Source organism: Myotis nattereri (genome assembly GCF_964212035.1).
Source record: "Myotis nattereri genome assembly, chromosome: 8".
NCBI lineage: Eukaryota > Metazoa > Chordata > Mammalia > Chiroptera > Vespertilionidae > Myotis > Myotis nattereri.
In genome coordinates this window covers 64,517,194-64,538,455 of record NC_138083.1, presented here as the reverse complement: position 1 = coordinate 64,538,455, position 21,262 = coordinate 64,517,194, and the positions used below count along the sequence as shown (strand labels likewise).

The window sequence follows — 21,262 nt, the reverse complement described above, 5'->3', positions numbered from 1 at the left end:
CTCATATTACCAAAGGCTATTTGATAACTACCTTACCTCAATGCCTCCCAAGTAGTGCAAAACCAACAAATATAAAACCAAACCCACTACCTCTCCCCCACCAACTCTTCCCGTTACCCTTAATTTTGACATATGTTATCCATATCCTCTTGCTATACAAGTCAGACAGAAACCTGGGACTATCTGATCCTTCTTGCTCTCTGAATTAGTTACCAAATTCTAAAATATATCTCTGGAGCTGAGGCCCATTTCTATATTCCCAACGCCTGTGGCCCATCACTTTTTATTTATTTAAATTCTTTATTGTTTAAATAAAGTATTACATAAGTCTACTTTTTCCCCCATTGACCTCTCCCTGGCCGCCCCCACCCCGTCTGTGTCCATTGGTTATGTTCATATGCATGCACACAAGTCCTTTGGTTGATCTCTTACCCGGGCCCATCACTTTTTAATCTAAACGTTACTACATGAGTCTTCCAAATAGGCTCCCAGGTCTAATCTTTTAATTACTACGTTATTCTTTTACAGATATATAAACCACATTAAAATACATACCAAGCTCTTTAAAGATTATTCCCATGAGGAGTCAAGTCTAAGAAAACTTAGATATTAAGCAAAGATCATTCGTGCAACCATCATTATCAAACACAAATCATGAAAGACACTCTCATGGGCATCGGCAATACAAAAATAAATAAGGCAGTTCTCAGGCTGCAATTTCTACCAATTATGATACAGTGTTAAGTGCTTGGATGGAGCTTTGCTAGTGGTGCAAGGGTAACACAACCCAGCGGAAGATTCCTAATCTAACAGCTAGTCTCTTGTTTCCAGAAAGGATTACACTTGTTTTACACCAGCCGTGGACATACCAGATTCCTAAAGCTTTCCTAGAAGGGAAAATTCCCTAACTTCCCTCTGCATTGCATTCCCATCCCTCCTCCATCACCTAAAGTGAAGACAATATCATGTTATCTTTAAACTAAGTAGCCATCTTTGCTATTTCCTTAAAGCGGTGACCTCAAGATTTTGCACTTGAGTTAATACTTAATTGCTTTAGTCACATTTCTGGATATACAAAATATCACTTACTGTACTCGTTAATTAGAGGGCTACATAAACAATTAAACACACTTAACGGTACACACTGTGGGAAAAAGACAAAGTTCCGCCATATTTATCATTTACTCTTGGCATTTAAGGTATATCTTATAATGAGACATTTAGTATATTACTTTTCAAAGCTTACCGCAAACTTTGCCCACAAAACTGAAATCGGAGAAAAGGGTGATCCTGGAGCAGTAAAAACTGCAGTCGAATAACCGCAAAATGGGAACAGCAAATGGAAATATTGTCATAAAAACAGCTGTCCTACAAACGACTTCCTCGAAAAGGACCTCATGTTTTACTGAACAGTCTGAAATTAAGAGAAAGCAAAAGTACAGTGATATTAAACATTGTCTTATTTCACATGTTTGGGTTTTTATTTTTTTGTTTTTTTCATAAAGAAATCAGATACAAGAAATGTAGGAATGGTATTAGAGGTAAGTAGCTCTAGGACAGGTGAAGACCGCCTAGCAGAAACCAAAACAAAAGTGAATAATGAGTGACAGGACAGACCCTTCTGCATTTAGGTAACACGGTGATTTCCTGCGTCAGTTTCAGACAAAACGGAGAAACCGACCCGCCCATCACACACAAGCAAACACCACGGACCGACAGAGCACTTTGCAGAGCGGGTTTGCAGCTCAGGCGCTGAAGTCACCATGTGGGAGGAAGACACAAGACTGTGATCCCCCAAAACCAAAGCCCGGTTCTTCCAAAGCCGCTCTCTCGCGGTTGGCCAAGAGCCTCCGACACAGAGGCGTCCAATTAAACTCCCTGAGCGGAATTCACGGCGGCTGGCAGCCGGTGCAATGGTGGAAGGCGCCCTGCGCCCCGACCCGGCTCGTGCCCGCAGCCCCCGCCCCTCAGCCTGCGCCCCCTTCCCCCGCCCTGTCCAACCGTCACTGCCCGGCAGCCCCGGCAGCCAAAACGCCAGCCAAAAGCGGATTTGCCTGCCTCCCGCCGAACCGCATGTCAAGACTCGGGAGGACCATCCTCACGGAACCCGCGATCGCAGCTTCGGGAGGCGAAATCGCCGCGGATGGCTTCGAGGAAGGCGGGGTCCAGGGGGCACTACAAAAGCGCGTGCGCGCACCGAGGCCGCCCCAGCCGGCCGTACCGCGCGCCCCTCGGGTTTACGGCTGTGCGCCGCACGAGCGGAAGCCGGTGGACTCAGGAGCTGCTTAGGATTGGGCGGCGCGAAGGGCGAGGGCGGGCACGAGCCCGGTGATTGGGCGGGACGGCGCGCCTGGATTTGAAGCGGGGAAGCCGCGCTCCTACCTCCGGAGGAGGAGCTCAGCCCTGCCCGGGCCGCGGGAGAGCTTCTCACTGTCGCTGAGCCAAAAGGCGCCGCATTGAACGCCTTGGCCGACTTGAAAGTAATGCTTACTTAATTCGGTTTGGAACTCCAAAGCGCCGTCAACCACCGTATACACGGAAATATTTTTTTAATTCTTTTTTGTTTAAAGTATTACATAATTCTTCTTTCCCCCCCCCCCACTGACCTCTCCCCAGCCGCCCCCAACCCCCAGCACATGCCCTCACCGCCCCCCACCCCGTCTGTGTCCGTAGGTCATGCTCATATGCATGCATACACGTCCTTTGGTTGATCTCTTTTTTCTTTTTTTTAAAAATATGTTTTATTGATTTTTTTACAGAGAGGAAGGGAGAGAGAGAGATAGAAACATCGATGAGAGAGAAACATCGATCAGCTGCCTCTTGCACATCTCCCACTGGGGATGTGCCCGCAACCTAAGTATATGCCCTTGACCAAGATCGAACCGGGACCCTTCAGTCCGCAGGCGGACGCTCTATCCACTGAGCCAAACCGGCCTCAGCTGGTTGATCTCTTATCCTCCCCCTCCTCCCCTGCCTTCTCTCTGAGGTTTGACAGTCTGTTCCATGCTCCTATGTCTCAGGATCTATTTTTGTTCATCAGTTTATGTTTATTATCCTATAACAGAGGCCTGGTGCACAAAATTCAGGGCCATCTTCCCTGGCTGCTGGCAGCTGGCCCTGCCCCCCGCCCCCCCACAGCTGCCACCCACACTGGTTCCCTGTTCGCCATGGGGGGGGGGGGGGGAGGTAGGGGTGGATCAGAGCCTGCAGGCCAGGGAAAGGAACCAGAGGTGATCAGTGTGCCTCATAGTGACTGGTTGAACGGTCATTTTGCTGTTAGGGTCAATTTGCATATTAGCCTTTTATTATATAGGATAATCCTATACTAATATGCAAATGGACCAAAGGGCCGAACAACTGGTTGCTATGATGTACACTGACCACCAGGGGGCAGACACAACGCAGGAGCTGCCTCCTGGTGGTCAGTGCGCTCCCACAGGGGGAACTCCATTCTGCTAGAAGCTGGGCTCATGGCAAGTGCAGCAGCAGTGGTGGGAGCCTCCCCCGCCTCTGAGGCAGGCCGGTGATAAGGTCCCAGACTTCGAGAGGATGCAGGCCAGGCTGAGGGAGACCCACTCCCCCCACCCAGTGCACAAGATTGGGCCTCTAGTATTCCAAAAATGAGCGAGATCATATGATATTTATCTTTCTCTGACTGCCTTATTTCACTTAGCATAATGCTCTCCAGCTCCATCCATGCTGTTGTGAATGGTAAGAGTTCTTTCTTTTTTACAGCAGCATAGTATTCCATTGTGTAGATATACCATGGTTTTTTAATCCACTCATCTGCTGATGGGCACTTAGGCTGTTTCCAAATCTTAGCTATGGTGAATTGTGCTGCATAGGGGTGCATATATCCTTTCTGATTGGATCTTTTCTATGGATCACCAGTTGTTAGGTGCTGAAATATCATGGCTTGCCTTACATTATCCACTATTAACAAGTTCCAATTAGGAAATCATTCCTTGGGATCCAAGCTTCAAGATAGTTTGCTACATCTAATGGCCTCTTTGTGATGGAATAAGGTTGGTCTGGTGTGGTAAGGGGTGAGGCAATGAGACGTAATTCATCCCTAATTAGCTCCTACCTTTCCCTAACCTCCTCAAGCCTCAAATCCCAAAATCGACATCTGCTCAGCACAAGGCCTTTACTACTTTACTGAAACCATACAGGTAATTCAATTTCACACCTTTCACTTTATCTCAAATTTTCTTCCATTCAGTCTTAGGGGGACTCTCTCTTTTCCAAAGTTAACTCCTTAACTTCATTCAATAGTTATTACAGTGCATCTGGGAGGGGAGAAAAGGAAAAACACATAGTTGAATTTCAGTCCTACTCCTACTTTTAGCCTGGTGGGGAAAAACATGTTTACCTGATCACTTTCTATCTCCTCCAAAATACTGCTCAATTATCATTCCTGGGTACCCTCTCCACCAGTTATTCCTGCCTTAGAAGTGCTGTATCTCTCCATCCAAAAAAGCAAATCACCCTTCCTTGTTTTATCACCTGAAGGCCATTCTGTTTCTCCTACCCTAATTGCCTCCATTTTCACACTGTATTGTCACTTTTCGTGTTATCAATTTGATCCTTGGGCACTACTTTCAATACTTGCTTTAATCTATCAGGTCTGGCTTCCTGGCAAACTCAGTAATGTTTCCACAGTTCTCTTCACATCTCTTCTTGAAACCTTCCATCCTTGTAATTACCCCCTATTCTAACTATTAACAAAGATAGTAAGTGGAGAAAATCTCCAAGATCTCCTGAATCCTGAAGAATAAACCAAATACTTAACCCTAGAACTGAAAGGATGCTATTTGATACAATGAGCAACTTTTGTTTCACAGGGTATTTTAACTCCTCCATTTACACTATACATTGGAGATGAACTTGCTGGAACCTGTCTCTATATTCCAGACTGTCATTCACCCTGTTTCCCTTGTACCCAACTCAGTAAGCATCCTTCCTCCATAAAAATCAAGTAACTGTGGATGGAAAGGGGCCACATACTAAACCTCACAAGCTCAGAGGAGGCCTGCCTGGCGGCTTTACAGAGACCTAAGGATGATCTGAAATTAAAACTTTTTTAACCTAAAAGCGGTTTATGGTGGGTAGTCATGCCCTACGCCAGTATCTTCCCTGACAAAGGTCAATCTTTACCTTTACTGAGCCTATCTATTGTCTTTTTGCACCTACAATAACATACCGTTGAAATAATTTTCCTTTTTCTGGACCCCTCAAAGCACAGGCACCGCTCTGCAGAGACCATAAATCCATTGTTATTAATTATTGACTGTTAATTATCCTGCACCCACGTATGTAAAAGAAGTATCTATCACTTTACTTTTTATCCAATCTCAGAGGTTTCCAAGTTCTGCATTCTCCCACATCCCTAACCTATCACCAATGAATTTATGTAACCCACTTCTGTCTCCTCTTTTGATTATAATGTATAAAAGAACGTGCATTGAGATTTTGCTTCCTGGCATTTGTCGAGTTTGGCTCAAATAAACTCACAAAAATTCTTCACAGGTTTGAATGTTTCTTACATTGACATGACCAAAGTTCGCCCCACAACACCCAGCAAGACTCTGCTGACAGGGATCTACAATCCAAAGTATCTGCAGGCAGGAGAGCCCACACTCTGATGCCACACTGCTTAGATCTCAATCCTGGCTCTCTTGCTAGCTGTGCAGCCTTGGGCAAATGGTTTTAACCTGCCTGTTTCCTGATCTGTAAAATGGGGATTATTCAAGCCCCTGTCCCAGAGGTTGTTGTCAGGATTAATCATAATCCTACATAAGATATCTAGAAGAGCAATGGCACATGGAGGTACTCAACAAATATTAGCTATTATCTAATGTTACTTGCCAACTCAAAAGGAGAAATAGGACTCTGACGGAATTCCCAATCTCCTAGACATTGAGCAGAGCTTGCAGAAGTCGCATGGCCATTGGTGCCTTCCAGGGAATTAGAAGTGATGCCCATCCAGTTAAGAAAAGGCAGGCTTCTCCCATAGCTTGCCTTTACCAAGTGCTTTAAGTGGTAACACTTCAGCTACAAATATCCAAAGCCTTCTACAATGTGACAAGGTATGATTCCAGATTAATCTCCCACTAGCTCCCTAAAGGAACCTTCTCTTTCATTCTGTTGCCTTAACACAACCTTGTCCTCTTTCCCCACCTAAGCCATTATCCTGGAAGTCCTATCCTCCTCCATTTAAATCACTCCACCTATTGAAATGCTACATCACTTCCAAACCTTGCCAATTCAAACAAATCACTTGCTTTTATGCCTACTATACTGTTTCAATCTTTATTACTGAGGCTGAATCCTCGTTATGTTTTGTAAATCCTGTAAATACCTTCTCCCACTAGTTTGAGTTTTGTGTGCACTATTTTTTATACATTGCAACGTTTAGCACATATCTCGCACACAGATACTCAATATTCATTAAATTGGAGAATCTGTCTTAATTCATTATCCCATTTTAACCCCAGGCACCTCTGTGATTGAAATCTTAAAAGATGTGAATGAGCCGAAACCGGTTTGGCTCAGTGGATAGAGCATTGGCCTGCGGACTGAAAGGTCCTAGGTTCGATTCCGGTCAAGGGCATGTACCTGGGTTGCGGGCACATCCCCAGTAGGAGATGTGCAGGAGGTGGCTGATCGATGCTTCTCTCATCGATGTTTCTAACTCTCTCTCTCCCTTCCTCTCTGTAAAAAATCAATAAAATATATTTTAAAAAAAAAAAAAAGATGTGAATGAATTCTTAATTCTGAGCCAGATTCAGCATTAAGTTAGACCCCTTGTTTTGAACCTAAACACGTTTACAGGTCCTTTAACAGAAGACATTTGACAATTATTAGAAAGGATTCTTTTTCTTACATTGGAATGCTAACTTTACAGACAAAACATTTTAACAACTACACACAACAAAACTCAAATGTACCTAAAGTTAAAATTAATACAGTATGTCTTATCAGCTGTTTATCTTTTGCATGTTAAGTTCTAGGGATATGACACTATTTATAGAAAAGGTGTCTGGCCGAGACCGGTTTGGCTCAGTGGATAGAGCGTCGGCCTGCGGACTGAAAGGTCCCAGGTTCGATTCCGGTCAAGGGCATGTACCTGGGTCGTGGGCACATCCCCAGTAGGAGATGTGCAGGAGGCGGCTGATCGATGTTTCTCTCTCATCGATGTTTCTGACTCTCTATCTCTCTCCCTTCCTCTCTGTAAAAAAATCAATAAAATATATATAAAAAAAAAAAAAAAAAAAAGGTGTCTGAAAATTAGATTATAATATATGGTTTTAACTATTATATCATCTATATGTGATTAACTGATACATTTGAAATGCTTCTCAAATTACATCTTGCTCTAGCCCTGAAGGAAGTTATCCTTGATAATTCCTGAGAAAACTGAACCAAAGAGTATTACTAGTCCCATAGTTTTAATCATTCTATATAATAAAACCCCAATATGTAAATCAACCAAACGGCAGAACGACCGGTTGCTATGACACACACTGACCACCAGGGGGCAGATGCTCAATGTAGGAGCTGCCCCCTGGTGGTCAGTGTGCTCCCACAGGGGGAGCGCTGCTCAGCCAGAAGCCGGGCTCACAGCTGGCCAGTGCACTGGCGGTGGTGGGACCCGCCTCTGCTGCAGGTGGGCAGTAAGGAGTGAAGGGTCCGGGACTGCAAGAGCCCCAGACTGCAAGAGGGGTATCTGACTGCTGGCTTAGGCGAACACCCCCTGAGGTGTCCCAGACTGTGAGAGGGCGCAGGCTGGGCAGACGGACCCGGCCGCCCCCGCCACCCATGCATGAAATTCGTGCGCGGGGCAAGGGGGGGAGCCAGCCCAACCTGCGTCCTCTCACAACCCAGGACCCCTCAGGATGTCCGACTGCCAGTTTAGGCCCGATCACATGGCATCCACATGATTGGGCCTAAACTGGCAGTCAGACATCCATCCCTCTTGCAATCTGGAACACTGCGTGCACCAGTGACCATACTTTTCATACAGGTGAAAGGCATCTTGCTGTTGTATGGGCAGCTACATTTTTTTGCCCTGATTATAAATAGTACATAACATAATCCTTCTGAGGCAGTAGTACCATTTTCCCTCTTATGGGTGAAAAAACTGAAGCAGAGAGAAATTAAGTAATTGGATTTGTCACACAGTTGTGTCATAATCAGGGCTGACCACAAAATGTGCAAGCCAGAGTCCATGCATGTCATCCTATTTTTTCAGTGTTAGAGTAGCCTTGCCAGGTTTTAATTTTTAAATCTAGGAGACTGTTCCCAATATATAGAGTAGGGTCCCTAGGCCTGGCCGGTGATTAGGGCCCATCTCTGGAGGGGGAGGGGGGGTCAGTGGAGCGATCAGGGGGCCCCTGCTGGCACCTGCCTTGGCGGGTGGCCGGCGCTTCCCACTGTCCGGCCCCGCCCCCCACTGCCACCAGTCGCCTCCTTCTTGGGGGACAGATGCTCAACACAGGAGCTCCTGCACTGAGCGTCTGCCTCCTGCTGGTCAGTGCACATCATAGCGACCGGCTGTCCTGCCATTCGGTTGATTTGCATATTAGGGTTTTATTATATAGGACCGTTTTCAAATTTTAAAAGTATTATTTTAGAAAATAACCTCTGAAACTTACATAATTTTATTAACCAATTTCACCCCAATAAATTCAATAAAATAAAATATTAAAAAAAAGAAAACATCTAATGTCTAATTAGATTGAAAGTCAATATGTGTCAGTTCTACATGTTAGTCTACATACTGACTTTCTACCTTTTAAATAAATGTCATACCCATCCTCTAATTTTTTATTATTTGGATTATATTTTTTAGCAACAAGCTTTACCAACTATCAAATAGAATACATTTTATTTTTATAAGGCAACAGATTCATATATTTAAAATATATTTTATTAAATAATCTACTTGGAGAATAATTACAATAGCTTTAAACAGCAATTATAGGTAATAAAAACAAGTTCCTCTGTTTAATAAAAAGACCAGACAGTCCATATTATGTTTTGCTGCTTTATACACAGGAATGATTTATTTTACAAACTGGTCAGTTTCAATATTAACCTATAAAATTAAAAACATTTCTTAGTATGTATCAAAGGCAGAGTGAACTTTATAATGATATGCTTTCACATTAACCAATATGACAAACCATAAGAAACTTAACACCATTGTAGCAATTCAAAGTAAAATTTACAGAACAGGCACTTTCAAGTCAGTTAGTAGGTGTAATTCTCACAGCTGAATGTTACTTGTACATAGCTCATTTCATCAAAGGTTATCAACCAATGAAGAAATATTCCTTTGATGCAGAAGCACAAATACGTTTAGGTTCCAAACACTGTGTTCTGGTTGTAATACATGCAAGACAGCCCTATAATAGAAAAATCTTCTGAAAGAAAAATGAAGAAAAACAAAAAGCAGCTAGAAAGAAAGGATCTACACGCACTAAAATAAAGCCTTTAAGTGTTAAGCCAATGTTTTAAACCCCTTCATTCTCAGTTAAAGGATTAAGAGGCCGAGACAGAGACTGTCTGCAAGGGTGAGGATACTGGAGGTTGGCAGTGTCAGCATCGCAAGAGTGCTCGACCAGAAGAGGAAGAGAGGAAGGAGGAGGAGGAGGAGGAGGAGAAGGAAGAAGCTGAGCATAATTGGACCATCTCGATCCAGCCTGTGCGGAATCCAGAAGGGGAAAGAAATACCTGAAACATAGAAGACATGAACAAGACACCAAAACAAAACAACAGAAAAAGAAAGAAGAAAAAGAGAAAAGTAGTAAATACAAAGAGAACCAAAGAGGAAAAAACAAATGCTGGGGGGGGGGGGGGGGAAATAGCTTTAATATATTCATGCCAAACTAACAGAACATAATATTATGCAAAAATCAAGACCCTTATTCAAATCACGCTGGCCTAAGCAAGTGTAGAAATTTGAAAGAAAAAACTACAATCTGTTAAACTTAAAATGTTCAAAAAATTACCAGCATGAATGTTACAAAAAAGACAATTATATAATTTAAAACATTTTCTAACCTCAGAAACATTTGATGCTATCCTGTAAATTTACAACTCTAATAAGCTTTTAATTTATTTTAAGTAACGCTTCATTTGTAGTAACAGCTGGCACACATTTCACATTTTTTAATGCAAACATGATACTGAAAACCAATTCAAATATACTTTCACAAAGTATAGCCAGTTATTGCAACGTACTTTCAAAGAAATACAATCTCTGAATACTCTTAGTTGGTTTTCTGCAAATCCTTACAATAGTACACAATTCTGATAACTAAAAGGGCTCAAAGAATATGTCCTATTGCTGTTATTCTGACATTTTATTATAACTTACCCATAATAATTATGCATTTTAGCAAACAAAAATTTATGGCTTGTCTTCAAGGTCACAGTTCTATAAGATATTAACTACATGAAGCAGCCAACTAAATTAAGAAAATTCTGGGAGAAGGAATGTGGAAGTAAATGTGCATGCACAATGTCAGCAAAATTTCAACTGCTTCTCTTATAGTATGTTTCCAAATTTTGACTTGAAGGAAATTTAAACCACAGAATCACATCATAAATATATACAAGCACATAAAAGAAACATTTATCTCTTTAGTGAATATACTTACAAAGGTGTTTTCATTTTACTACCAAATTATAAATGATGCAATACCAAATATTTAATTTGGCTACAACTGTACAGTTTACTTTCATTTTACTACTACTTTTCTCACCTTTACTAATATTTTAAAAATATTACTAAGAAATGACAGAGTTGTACGGAATATCATGTTTAAACCAATTCTACAAAAGGTAAACACATTAGCACTCAAAACAATCTTTATGAAAAATATTTATTCAATCTTCAAATTAAAATTATAAAAATTCATCATTTTAGCTTAATGTTTTAGAAAAACAAAAGAAATAAGCCTTCATTCTCCAAATGGAATAAAGTTATATTTTCCCTCCTCCCAACTACTTACAAGGGTGGTAATAAATCCTTCGCATTTTAAAAACCCTTGTTAATTTCAGGAACATTTCCAAAAATTGTTTTGGTGACAATGTCTCAACAAAAAGCCTCTCCATTTATATTCAAAAGTTTCAACTAGTGTCAATAAACTGGTTAATACAAAAAAAAAAAAAAAGATATATACTGTATTTTTAGAAGCTTTTTGGATTGCAGTTTAGTAGTAAGCAGGCTGCTGGTGTATCTTGGAAGAGGTCAAATGGCGCTGGGGAAGGGGAAAGGAGCTCGCTTTCCATTCCTGTGTGCATGCAACAAGCAGCAAATCAGCAAAGTTACTCCAGTTAGCTGGTACTCAGCTGTGCTTTCTGTTAAAGGACATAATACAATTGGAGAAGGGAAAATGCATCACAGATCTAACACACATGGGTATTAGCACAATAAGAACAAATTTAAAAATTTTAAAGCTCTTTACAAGAGAAAATATGCAATACAAGCAACAACCAAAAACTAGATTTTGTGTTTTTTTCTTTTAATTTACACTAGTTTCCTTTGCTTCTTAGAATCATCTTTATAATCTGATATCTTCTATGGTAACCTGAAATTGTTTCCATGCAAATACTTAAACCTCAAAATCAAATAACAGGACTTCTTTATAAAAATATAACAATACAAAATAGTTGAGACATTTTTAAATACAATTCTTTTATTTAAGATGACAACAGGATAACTACAGGACAGTTTGTTAAGGCTGTGCCTTAAAATTTCCTGAATACTCCAAATTATTCACAAAGGCATATTAAAATAATTTTACCATACAAATTCACATATTTAAAATTTGAATACCAAAACAACAGTATGACTCTTTAGATCACATCAAATATTCTTTATTAAGATCAGTAAGAATCTAAAATGTTAAAAATTCTAAAAAAATCAAGTACTCAGAATTACCATTTCTTCTTGTAATCTCCATTAACATTTTAAACAAAACAAAAAAAATTAAGTTACTCTCCTCTACAAAAGCCTTAATTAATGTATTTTATTTAGGATTTCAGTTTGACCCAATTCAAAGGCTACACTGCCAGCAGTACTAGCACACTAATAATCTACAGCTAAAATCCTCAGTATTATCCCATATATCTTCTTTTTTTTTTTAAATATACTTTATTGATTTTTTACAGAGAGGAAGGGAGAGAGATAGTTAGAAACATCAGTGAGAGAGAAACATCGACCAGCTGCCTCCTGCACAAATCCCACTGGGGATGTGCCCACAACCCAGGTACATGCCCCTGGCCGGAATCGAACCTGGGACCTTTCAGTCCGCAGGCTCTATCCACCGAGCCAAACCAGTTTCAGCCCATATTTCTTCTTTACCTAAATTTCATAATATAATTTTGTTTGAATGGCCTCACAACCTACCTGTAAATATTATGACTAAGTAATATTATGACTAGGTAAATTTCTTACTTCAGTCTTAAAATCCATGAAATAACACACCTTTAGTATAGCTACCAGAATGATTTAAAAATAAAATAATTTCTAGTTTTCCCATAAAACAGCCTACCTGCCAGCAGAAGATCCATTTAATGAATTTTGAAGATTTGGGATACTTGAACCTAGGGAAGGATTTGGGTTTCCCTGCTGAGTACTCCCATTGACAGGGCTCCCATTACCTTTCAAAATGCCAGTACACTTCCAATTGTCCATATAATTAGCTGAAAGGAAAATGGACAAATACATCAATAAGACTAATACCTATGCTCAAGGGCACAAATCTATGTTCATGTCCTTAAACTATAATTAAAGAAACAAGTGTCCTATAGGCTACATGTTAAAGACATTTTAAAATACAGAACAATTAATTTTAACAATTATTTTTTAAAGTCTTAAAAGAATTACTAATTTAACAAATAAATCTTTCACCTCCCATTTCCCTTCCTCGAAGATAATTCTCTAAGTGCCACATTATTACATTAAGTTAATATCAAGATAAATTATCTTAATTATAACAAGTTTCAATTACATGTATATATAGGGTAATGGAGTTGTCAAATGGTTATGCAAGTATAAGTCAAGTGGGTACCTAATATCCTCAGAGATTAGGATGTAGGAAACAAAACCTTTGGGTTTGAGTGGCTTATCCAAAATGGCTTAATTCTTTGAATGCAAAAAATAATAAATAAATGTTGCTTTGTTGCCCAGCCCGTGTTGCTCGGTGCTTGAGCATCAATCTATGAACCAGGAGATCATGGTTTGATTCCCGATTAGAGCATTTGCCCAGGTAGTGGGCTAGATCCCCATGAGGGGCATGCAGGAGGCAGTCAATCAATGATTCTCTTTCATCATTGATGTTTCTAAATCTCTCTCTTCCTTCCTCTCTGAAATCAATAAAATATCTATATATATAAAAGCCTACCGAAACCGGTTTGGCTCAGTGGATAGAGCGTCGGCCTGCAGACTGAAGGGGCCCGGGTTCGATTCCGGTCAAGGGCATGTACCTTGGTTGCGGGCACATCCCCAGTGGGAGATGTGCAGGAGGCAGCTGATCGATGTTTCTCTCTCATCGATGTTTCTAACTCTCTATCACTCTCCCTTCCTCTCTGTAAAAAATCAATAAAATATATTAAAAAAAAAAAAAAAGCCTAAGTAACTGTTCGACTGGTCAACTATTTGACCGGTCACTATGATGCACACTGACCAACAGGGGGTGGACACTCAACACAGGAGCTGCCTCATGGTGGTCAGTGCACTCCCACAGTGGGAGTGCTGCTCAGCTGACCTACAGGCACCAGACGAGGGTTCACGGCTGGCTGCCACTGCAGCCCAGAGACTGCAGCAGAGCGGCAACGAGCCTACCAGACCGAGGGGCCAGGAAGAGCAGGAGCGGCAGTCAAGAGTGGCAGGCAGCATTGCACTGCTGGTTTTGGCCAATCCCTGCAGGCCACGCTGAGGGACTCCACCTGGTGCATGAATCCATGCACCGGGAGATATATATATATGTATATATGGTTGTTTTATTCCACACAGAAACTTAAAAACAATTCAATTAGTCTTTAACTGCTATGAACTAGGTAAACTGATAAAGGTTCAAAATAAATTAATATAAGACATAATTTTAAAGTAGCTATGGAAAGATAACTTTTTTCAAAAATACTTAGTTTACATTTCTAAGTGAAAATTCTAAAGCAGCAACATAAGGCAATAATTATTCATCGAAATCTTACCTTTCCATAATCTTACACAGCCATCATCACCTGAAGATGCTAGCACTGTTCCTGTTATATTCCAACTCACTCGCCAAACCTGAGAATTATGATTATCAAACTGAGCCACTATATGGATTTCAAATTTTGTTGGTCCACCAGAGGAAGTAAGTTCTTTCCTGTTAACAAAAAAAATGTTCCTGAGGAATTCTGCAAACAGGTTTACATACACACATACACACACAAAACATACCTATCTAAACAAAAATATATACAAATGGTCTCACCTACTTACCATATCCTATAAAATAAAAGCCTAATATGCTAAGTGTCTGACCATTCGTTTGACTCTTCCACCAGTCGCTATGACGTGCACTGACCACCAGGGGGCAGACACTCTGACTGGTAGGTTAGCTTGCTACTGGGGTCTGGCTGATAGGGACTGGGCAAGACGGGCCAGACACGCCTTGGAGCCTTCCTGCGGTCCCCCCGCCCCGGGGCCCCAATTGGGTCCCTCAACCTGGCCTGCACCCTCTCACAATCCAGGATGCTTCGGGGGATGTCAGAGAGCTGGTTTTGGCCTGATCCCCGCAGGTCAGGTGAGGGACCCCACGGGTGCACGATCCGTGCATTGGGCCTCTAGTTATTTTATAATAATGTGCATACCCTCCCCCCATTAGCTCATACCCATACCCTCCCCCATTAGCTCATTGGGTTGCATCACATTCAATTGACTCACCAGTACCTGGCATGATCCCACCACATAAAAAATAATGAGTGACTATTTCATAGAAGATACAACAAAAGAGGATTTTATTCATCCAAAGTAGAGGAATAAAACAGATGAAATAAATCATTTTAAAAGAAAAGTAGTAGGAGCCCAGCTGGTTGGATCGTTGCCCATACACCAAAAGGTTCCTGGTTCAATTCCTCATCAGGGCACATACATACTCAGGTAGTGGGTTCAATCCCCAGTCGGGACACCCATCTGGGAGGCAACCAATCAGTTATTCTTTCACATGGATATTTCTCTCTCCCCCCCCTTCTCTCTCTCTAAAATCAATAAACATATCCTTGGGTGAGGATTAAAAAGAAAATAAAGCAGTAGGAAGAGAAGAATAGAAGGAAGAAAAAATGGCAAACTCACAATTCCAAAATTAAAGCTAACAGGTTATTCACAAGAATGTCTCAGTGTTAATTTAATTTTCCCTTAGACAATCACCTTCATTCAAACATTTATAGAATACAAATTAAATTCAGAGGATCTAATTCATTGTTAGTATCAGTCTAAATAAAACATACAGTGGAACCTTGGTTCTCGAACTTAATTCATTCTGGAAAGCTGTTCAAAAACCAAATCTCTTTTTCCCAATTAGAAATAATGTAAAGTGAATTAATCCATTCCAGATCCACAAATGATTCTGTTTTAACCTTTCTTATATGCAGTACATGTCTAATGTATTGTTTAATCTATAAATAAACACTTTAAAACAAAAAAGGACATGAAATGTGAGTTCATAAAAAGCAAATGAAATGCAGTAAAAAATGAAAATTTAATAATAATGAGCAGCAACAAAAGCCATAAAACACAGAATTATTCACAGCACAATTTCCTGAGATGTTAACAACGTGAAGTTTAGCAATAAACTGAGTCATACTCGCACACTCTCTTTTGTAGCCTGAGAGAGACATGACTGATCATAGAGGTATCAGCATGAAAGGGTTGTCAGGTTGAGAAATGAATTGTTCAAGATGGGAGACATTCGAGAACCAATGTTTGACTGTAATTAAGATGAAATGTTCATTAAGGAATCCATTCTTCAGATCACAGTTGCCTCTACACTCTCCTCCACAAATGAAAATAATTAAGCCGAAACCGGTTTGGCTCAGTGGATAGAGCGTCGGCCTGCGGACTGAAATGTCCCAGGTTCGATTCCGGCCAAGGGCATGTACCTGGGTTGCGGGCATATCCCCAGTAGGAGATGTGCAGGAGGCAGCTGATTGATGTTTCTCTCTCATCGATGTTTCTAACTCTCTATCTCTCTCCCTTCCTCTCTGTAAAAAATCAATAAAATATATTTTAAAAAAAGAAAAAAAAAGAAAATAATTAAGAGTCAAGAACACTTTTAAATTGGTAATTGTTTCAAAAACTCACCTCACAGGCTTTAATGTAAAAATTCTCACATCTTTGGTTGCTATGGCCAGAATGTGGTAAGACCTTCCCAGGTTTGGAGCAAATGCAATATCATGGACAGGATCAGTAACTGTCATGAGGGTTTCAGCTTTTGCATATTTCCTAATGAAAAAACAAACAATTTTACATTAAAAATTCCAGAAATAAAAACTTCTTAAATCCATATATTGACATACCTCAATTATTTTTATATTGCTCACAATGAATGTTTACATCTGCAGTACGTAGTAAGTATGTCCAAGCCCTAAACACTTAAATTGTGAATGTGACCTAATTTGGAAAAAGGGTCTTTGCAGATATAATTAAGAATCTGGGGATGAGAGCATCACCTGGATTTAGAGTAAGCCCTAAATCCAATGTTGAGTGTCCTTATAAAGTACAGAGAGGAAAGACATATAAAGAATACGAACATATGAAGAAAGAGGCAGAGACTGGAATTAGCTGCCACACACCAAGGAACTCCTGCAGCCACTAGAAGCTTGAAGAGACAAGGAAGAATTTTAGAAGAAACACAGTCCTGACAACCCCTTGATTTCAGATTTCTGGACTCCAGAAACCTAAGAATAAATTTGTTTTAAGTCACCACTTTGTAGTGATGTGTTATTGCAGCCCTAGGAAACTTATAAAACTTCCCAGGTTTCTTCTGTTGGTTTTTTCAATTTAATTTAGAATACTTTAAGAAAGACTTAATTAAAATGAGATACTGAATTATTTTTAAAAAGGATAATTGAATTTCTTAAATATTTGAGTGTAAATAAAAAAGCAAAGCTGATAATAGCAGGAACTGAGTGGTGGTTTTTTTTTTTAGTGGTGATAAAGGAAGCTATACCGAAGTCTACTTTATCCTTACTATTCTATTTTTATATCTGCAAATAAAGAACAAGACAATGAAGGATACAGCATATCAGATTTTTCTATTACGTCTTTCTGTCTTCAAATGGCTATCAGGGATAGAACTGAAGCAGTGTGTGTTAGAGAGGGGGTTAGCTTTCCACCACTCTCCTCTGACACACAGGGTGTGGCAACAGTAGGCTTACAGTTGTTTATATGGAAAATTATACAACAATTAGTAAACACAAGAATAAACTCTGTGTTTTCCATACTTACAACTGTAAACCTACTTTTACCTCACCAGTACTGGTGATCCCAGCACTCTCTACTTGGCCTTCTTTTCATCACAACATTCTTTCTGAAATATCTCCAAGCTAGTATGCACTTCGAGGTTCCTTCCTTGACCTCTCTTCACCCTATGATCACCCTGAACAATCTTACATATACCCTTGCTTTACTATGTGGTCCTAACTCCTAATTTTGACCTTGGACTAGTCATTTTACTTTATTGGTCTCACTTTCTACATTTGGAAAATGGTGCTAATATAAAAGCTACCTCCCCTACTATGAGATGGTGGTTAGCATTCAAATTTCATAATATGTGTGAAAGTGCTCTCTAACTATATAAATGCAGGACACTTATTTGTATCATTATCAACGCCAGGTCCTAATTAATATTTTCATTCAACAATAGAAAAATATCCAATACTGGTTAATTTGATGTTTCCTATGTACTAAATGGTGTATTAATAACTGAATGCTATATAATCCACTATCACATGTCCTCCGTGTACCATGTTCAATCTATTAAGAACCTTCAAACAACTCTTACTTCAAAGAACCAGACCCAAAAAAATCCAGAAACAGCTAAACTTGAAAAGGTCTAATAACTTCCTAAGTCAATTCCTCCCCACTACTACCTCCAGATAACCATGACACATGCAGACATTGTTATCTACCCAATGCCACTTCCCTTTTTCTGCATTCTAGATGCAGAAACTGCCAGACAGATGCTGACTCCTTTGCAGCTAAAGACTGAGCAAATGACCCAATTATGGACAACAGGACCCAATGAAAAATCCTGGTAAGATGCTTCTAGAGCTGGCCACTGTTACTCAGTGGTTGGGCATCAACCTATGAATCAGGTCACAGTTCAATTCCCTGTCAGGGCACATGCCCAGGTTGTGGGCTAGATCCCCAGTAGAAAGCGTGCAGGAGGCAGCTACTCAATAATTCACATCCAGCCCTAGCTGGTTTGGCTCAGTGGATAGAGCATTGGCCTGTGGACTGAAGGGTCCCAAGTTCAATTCCAGTCAAGGGCACATTCCTGGGTTGTGGGCTCGGTCCCCAGTGGGGGGCATGCAGGAGGCAGCCAATCAATGATTCTTTCTCATCTTTGATGTTTCTATCTCTCTCCCTTCCTCTCTGAAATCAATAAAAATATATTTAAAAAAACAATAATTCACATCCATTGCTGTTTCTCGTTCTCCCTCTCCCTTCCTTGCTGAAATCAATAAAAATATATTAAATTATAATAAAGTAAAAGGAACCATGGTATTTCCTAACTGATGCTTAAAAATATATATATATATGCTTCTAGAAAAGTTTTTCTCTTCCTAATACAAAAAGATTCATGAAAGGAAATGCCCTTCCTTACATGTGTATGGCAAACCTGCAACTCATGTGATCATAAGAAGCTAAAATCAACACACTAAGGATGAGAGCAAAATGAATGGAAAATACTAAGGCCACTGACATCATCACTCAGCAACTGAGCCATTTAACTACCTCCAGAACTTCTCCAAAGCCAGGCTCCTTGTTACATGAGATAATAAAAGAGATCTTCCCCCTAATCTAGATATAGTCTCCTAGCTAAGGGACTCATACCTTTATCACTGGATGCTTTTAAGTACTTAGGTACTTTCTATTTGTCCTATATTTTCTTTCAGAACTAAACCAAGTTCTTTACTCAAATCTTATTTATAAAGTACTTTTTATTTTCCTATATTTTAGGAATGGTCCATCCACCTTTCAAGTTTTAGAGTTATGGCTAATTATTCACTCTAACTAAAGTTCAAAGAAATTACTTTAAAAACATTAGCTCTTCATGAAGCCTCTTTAAAATGTGCTATGATGCCGAAACCGGTTTGGCTCAGTGGATAGAGCGTCGGCCTGCGGACTGAGAGGTCCCAGGTTCGATTCCGGTCAGGGGCATGTGCCTGGGTTGCGGGCACATCCCCAGTGGGGGATGTGCAGGAGGCGGCTGATCGATGATTCTCTCTCATCGATGTTTCTAACTCTCTATCTCTCTCCCTTCCTCTCTGTAAAAAAATCAATAATATATATATATATATATATATATATATATATATATATAAATTAAAATGTGCTATGAATGTGGTTCATAGCTTTGATAGCTTAAAAGAGGTTCTTAGGAAAGTCTCTGCATTCTAGAAGTGTGCTGCCACTAGCCACATGTGCCTATTTAAAATTAAATTGATAAAAATAAACAAATTCCGTTTCTCAGTGGCAGTATCCACATTTTAGTTTCAATGGCTTCACATGGCTAATGGTCACTGCATCAGATGTGCAGATATGGGCCAGTTCCACCATCAAAGCAAGTTCTATTGGACAGCACCACTGCAGACAGAGCCTCTCTGAAGAAATCAAGACTCTAGGAAGGTAGCAGGTATGTATAAGAACCGCTTTAAAACCCAAGTAGTAACATTCTGAATTGCAGAGCCCATAGGAATTATAATAGTTTTTCTCTTCTACTTCTGGCCCCACCCAATATTTGACTACTAAACCCAAGAATTTTGTCTAGCACATGTGAAGCCCAGCCAATCACCTAATGGTGATTAAGTATACCACTGTAAGACTGAGCATACCACTGGCACAATGCTCATGGCTCTAAGGTAATACAGGTATCTCAACATAACCCAAATTAAAGTTTTCTTCACATGCTGCTACACTCTACCCAAATCTGACCTAATTCCAGAATTCCTTACCTCAGTGAATGACACACTATTCATCAAACTATTAAGCCAGATCCTTGGAAATCTTGATAGCTTTCCCCTTCTTCACCTCCCACATCCAATCCTACTAATACCACTTCTTAAATTATTATCAAATTGTCACTTCTCTCCATCCTCATTGCCACTACTCTATTTCAAAGCCACTATAACCTTCCACCTGAACTATTATAACAGCATCCTAACTCTAAATCTACTCATGTTACCTTCCATAATACTTTCCACACCTATAGAAGAGTTAAACTATCATTTTATCCAGTTATTCTCCAACTTAAAAAAATCTTTCAGCTGTAACCGATTTGGCTCAGTGGATAGAGCGTTGGCCTGCAGACTGAAAGGTTCCAGGTTCGATCCCGGTCAATAGCATGTACCTTGGTTGCAGGCACATCCCCAGTAGGAAGTGTGCAGGAGGCAGCTGATCAATGTTTCTCTCTCATCGATGTTTCTAACTCTCTATCCCTCTCCCTTGCTGTCTGTAAAAAATCAATAAAATATATTTTAAAAAAATCTTTCAGTGGCTTCATATTACCCTGGAGATAAAACCTAAACACTGAACATGAGGTCTTGCAGATATAAGCCTTGCATATTTCTCACCACACTTCTTTTTGCCTATGTTCCAACTACAATAAAAAAAAAATGTCGTTAAAATCGTTTTTCTTGAAATATTAAGGTTTATTGAATGTAACATTAAAATATATATTGGTGCCCTAGCTGGTTTTGCTCAGTGGATAGAGCGTTGGCTTGAACACTGAAAGGTACTGGGTTCGATTCTGGTCTGGGGCACATGCCCGGGTTGTGGGCTCGATCCCCAGTAAGGGGCGTGCAGGAGGCAGCCAATCAATGATTCTCACATCAATGGTGTCTCTACCTCCCCTCCCCGCCTAAAATCAATAAAAATATTAGGCAAATTAGCTATAATTTTGCCCTGAAGTTGCTAGAGGGCCAGACCATTATAAATGTCTAAATAGCACAACATACCTAAGTATCATTGCTGATCAAG

The 21,262-nt window shown here is 40.2% G+C and overlaps 2 protein-coding genes across 3 annotated transcripts in view; both read right to left on the bottom strand.

The window, feature by feature from the left end:
* The window catches only part of CEP192 (centrosomal protein 192), a 121,809-nt gene extending 119,658 nt beyond the window's left edge, over positions 1–2,151 (bottom strand). The window contains exons 1-2 of the mRNA XM_081097299.1: positions 2,055–2,151; positions 1,247–1,414 (exon numbers count right to left, since the gene is read on the bottom strand). The gene's annotated coding sequence lies outside the window, so the exon portion shown is untranslated. The remainder of the gene's footprint in view (positions 1–1,246; positions 1,415–2,054) is intronic.
* A 6,884-nt stretch (positions 2,152–9,035) lies between these two features.
* The window catches only part of SEH1L (SEH1 like nucleoporin), a 30,146-nt gene continuing 17,919 nt past the window's right edge, over positions 9,036–21,262 (bottom strand). The window contains exons 6-10 of one of the 2 annotated variants that reach the window (XM_081097676.1): positions 16,361–16,501; positions 14,227–14,384; positions 12,567–12,717; positions 11,193–11,370; positions 9,036–9,738 (exon numbers count right to left, since the gene is read on the bottom strand). In XM_081097676.1, the coding sequence (XP_080953802.1) occupies positions 11,358–11,370; positions 12,567–12,717; positions 14,227–14,384; positions 16,361–16,501 (463 nt within the window). In that variant the 3' untranslated portion in view covers positions 9,036–9,738; positions 11,193–11,357. The remainder of the gene's footprint in view (positions 9,739–11,192; positions 11,371–12,566; positions 12,718–14,226; positions 14,385–16,360; positions 16,502–21,262) is intronic. The other variant, XM_081097675.1, reaches the window with a different exon arrangement.